At 43.0% G+C, this 2,598-nt stretch overlaps 1 protein-coding gene across 1 annotated transcript in view; it reads right to left on the bottom strand.

Annotated features, from left to right (window-relative positions):
• The window catches only part of LOC106806305 (lipoxygenase homology domain-containing protein 1-like), a 9,743-nt gene extending 7,335 nt beyond the window's left edge, over positions 1 to 2,408 (bottom strand). The window contains exons 1-5 of the mRNA XM_014808191.1: positions 2,223 to 2,408; positions 1,639 to 1,787; positions 1,114 to 1,241; positions 500 to 666; positions 88 to 177 (exon numbers count right to left, since the gene is read on the bottom strand). Of these exons, the coding sequence (XP_014663677.1) occupies positions 88 to 177; positions 500 to 666; positions 1,114 to 1,241; positions 1,639 to 1,787; positions 2,223 to 2,408 (720 nt within the window). The remainder of the gene's footprint in view (positions 1 to 87; positions 178 to 499; positions 667 to 1,113; positions 1,242 to 1,638; positions 1,788 to 2,222) is intronic.
• Between the last annotated feature and the right edge of the window lie 190 nt (positions 2,409 to 2,598).

The raw sequence follows: 2,598 nt of genomic DNA, 5'->3' as shown, positions 1-2,598 counted from the left end.
GTGTGTGTGTGTGTGTGTGTGTGTGTGTGTGTGTGTGTGTGTGTGGGCGCGCGTGCGTGTGCGCGTGCGTGCGTGTGCGTGTCTCACCGACTCCAGTAGCCAGGCCGGGTCATTTGTCGGGTCATCAAATCCAATCCGCACCTTGAGCAGTTCTCCCACGTTCTCGCTCATGTCCAACTGTAACACAGAGGGCGCTGTGAGAGGCAGGTGGCGCGCCGCATGGTGGAGCCACGATCGTTTATTACGAGCGTTGATATCGCTATAACCACAGAACGTACCGCGCTGTTCCACCGCCAAATGAGAGACAGTTGTATCTGCAGTACAGTTGCGCAGTTACATCAAATTTTCGTTGTCGATGTAAGCAAAACACCATTCTAAATTTGTACTACGCCATTAGCAGCTAACCATCATTAGCTATGGAGCGTGTGTGTGTGACGGGGGTAGAGGAGGTGTGGGCGAGAGGTGAGTGAGTCATCAGATGGCACGGAGAGCAGCGTACCTCAAACGTAATATTGCCTGGCGCGGAATCATCGACACGTGGCGCCACCTTAACGAGCGCCGAGGCACTGTTTTCTCCGACGAATTGTACGAGTAGCGTGGCGGTGGCCAGGTTGCCGCCGTCCACGTGACCCGCTCCCGTCACGGCCGACACGGACCAGGTGCCTTCTACCGAGCAAAAACACAAGCGTTCGGTTATTTATTTCCCCTCCCCGTGCATTTATTTATCTATTCATTACAGCGTCTTGGGCGTAGGCTTCGAAGAATGTTGAGGAATGCAAGAGAGTATTGAGGAATGCCGAGGAATGTTGGTGAATATTGATAAATATTAACGAATATATTGCATGGCAGCCTACCATAGTTAAGACTGTGCTCGGACATAATGAATAATTATATTTTTTATTTTTATATAATAATATATTTATTTTTGCCTCATCGTTTTTTTACATTTTCCAACCATCTACACAATGTAATAGCGTATGTTAGCCCACACTGCTCTGTAATGACTTTAACCATTCGATCGTGTCTCTATCAGACAGACTCTGCCTGTCTACGCTGCGTTCTACGTTCGCAGCCATATTCCCCCTTATGCACGACGACAACATGGCGGCATACTTGTAGTAAAGAACATGCAGTCCTCGGTAGGGGGCACTGACACCTCACTCTGTCGTACAGCGGTGCGCGGAAACTTAAAGTCAACAACCTCTGCCCAGCGGTCCTCGCCATCGTGGCCGCCCAGCCAACTGTAATCAGACACAATAGCGACGTGTCTTGATTAGATCATCATTGGGTTATTATGTCAAGAAATTATCAACTCTCAATAATGATAAATTATAATTTTTTATCAATATTTATTAATTATTGAATGCAATGCCATTTTAATTCATTATGAATTATTATTTAAATGGTAATGTTAGATCATTATTAATTATTATCGATATAATAATAACCCCTAAATAATATTAATATTGATATTAATATTAATTAATTAAAATTGATTAATTAATAACCATCTATTGATTAGATTTTACGAGTATCAATAATACGATGCTTAGCAGGAATACAGTCACAATTACGACGGTCAGAGCAATTAGATACTAGAAGTATCATCGCGGAGATGCGTAGTTACAAGGCACGTACTCGTCCAGGTAGAAGTATGACTCTACAGGAGCGAACTGCTCTTCCTTCAAGATGATTTGCTTCAGGTGCCAAGGTCCTCCGGGATTCTTCCGGATCTGTATCGAGTCTATGTCTCCTAGATCCACGGCCTCGATCGCGAATATGTCCACCTGGCAGCCAAACATAGAGAGGTATTCTCACGAATTTTGCCACAGCCACTTGCTGCTGCCAGACTGTGGTCGACGGTTTCTAGTTGCTCAAGCTAATTTTAATTTCAATTATTATGTTAAAATTTATGTAATTTAATTAATTAATAATTTTATAAAACGATCGGCGTGCTCCACGGTGACGTGTGTAAACAACTAAGATCGACATCCTCGATAATAACAATCATAATATATCATATGTAAGGATGATAAATCGATTGAATGATAAATCTATCCCCGCATCTTAAAAGCTGATTTAAAAAAAGAATCGATCCCAACATCAATCAGGACACGATGATCGCCAGAAGGTAAATCATTCGAAACCGAAAGGTAACAAAACACTTTACAAATAACAAACAAGCCCGCGACCTCTTCGCCGCCGGGAACTATTTTTCTCACCTGGTTTCTCTGGAAAATCACGTGATGTCCGATGCGGCAGAGCAGACGCAGGCCCGTGTCGCCGCGCGTGCCGTGCAGCGTGATGTAGACGTTCGGGTCTACGGGCGTCTCTTGCTGGCTTCCCGTGTGCACGCACAACCAGTAGTTCATCACTGACAACAGCGCACAGACGTGAGCGTCGCTCATGTCTCTATATATGTGTATGTATTTATATATGTATATACATATATCAAGAGCGTATTAAGTATGATACTTAATACTTAACACTACTCATAGGCCTACTTAATACGCGCTTGATATATATGTATATCAATATGTATATCAATATATATATATATATATATATATATATATATATATATGTACTACGTACGTA

The sequence above is a fragment of the Priapulus caudatus genome, unplaced genomic scaffold (genome assembly GCF_000485595.1).
Source record: "Priapulus caudatus unplaced genomic scaffold, Priapulus_caudatus-5.0.1 Scaffold153, whole genome shotgun sequence".
Lineage (NCBI taxonomy): Eukaryota > Metazoa > Priapulida > Priapulimorpha > Priapulimorphida > Priapulidae > Priapulus > Priapulus caudatus.
This window is presented reverse-complemented; position numbering and strand designations above follow the sequence as displayed.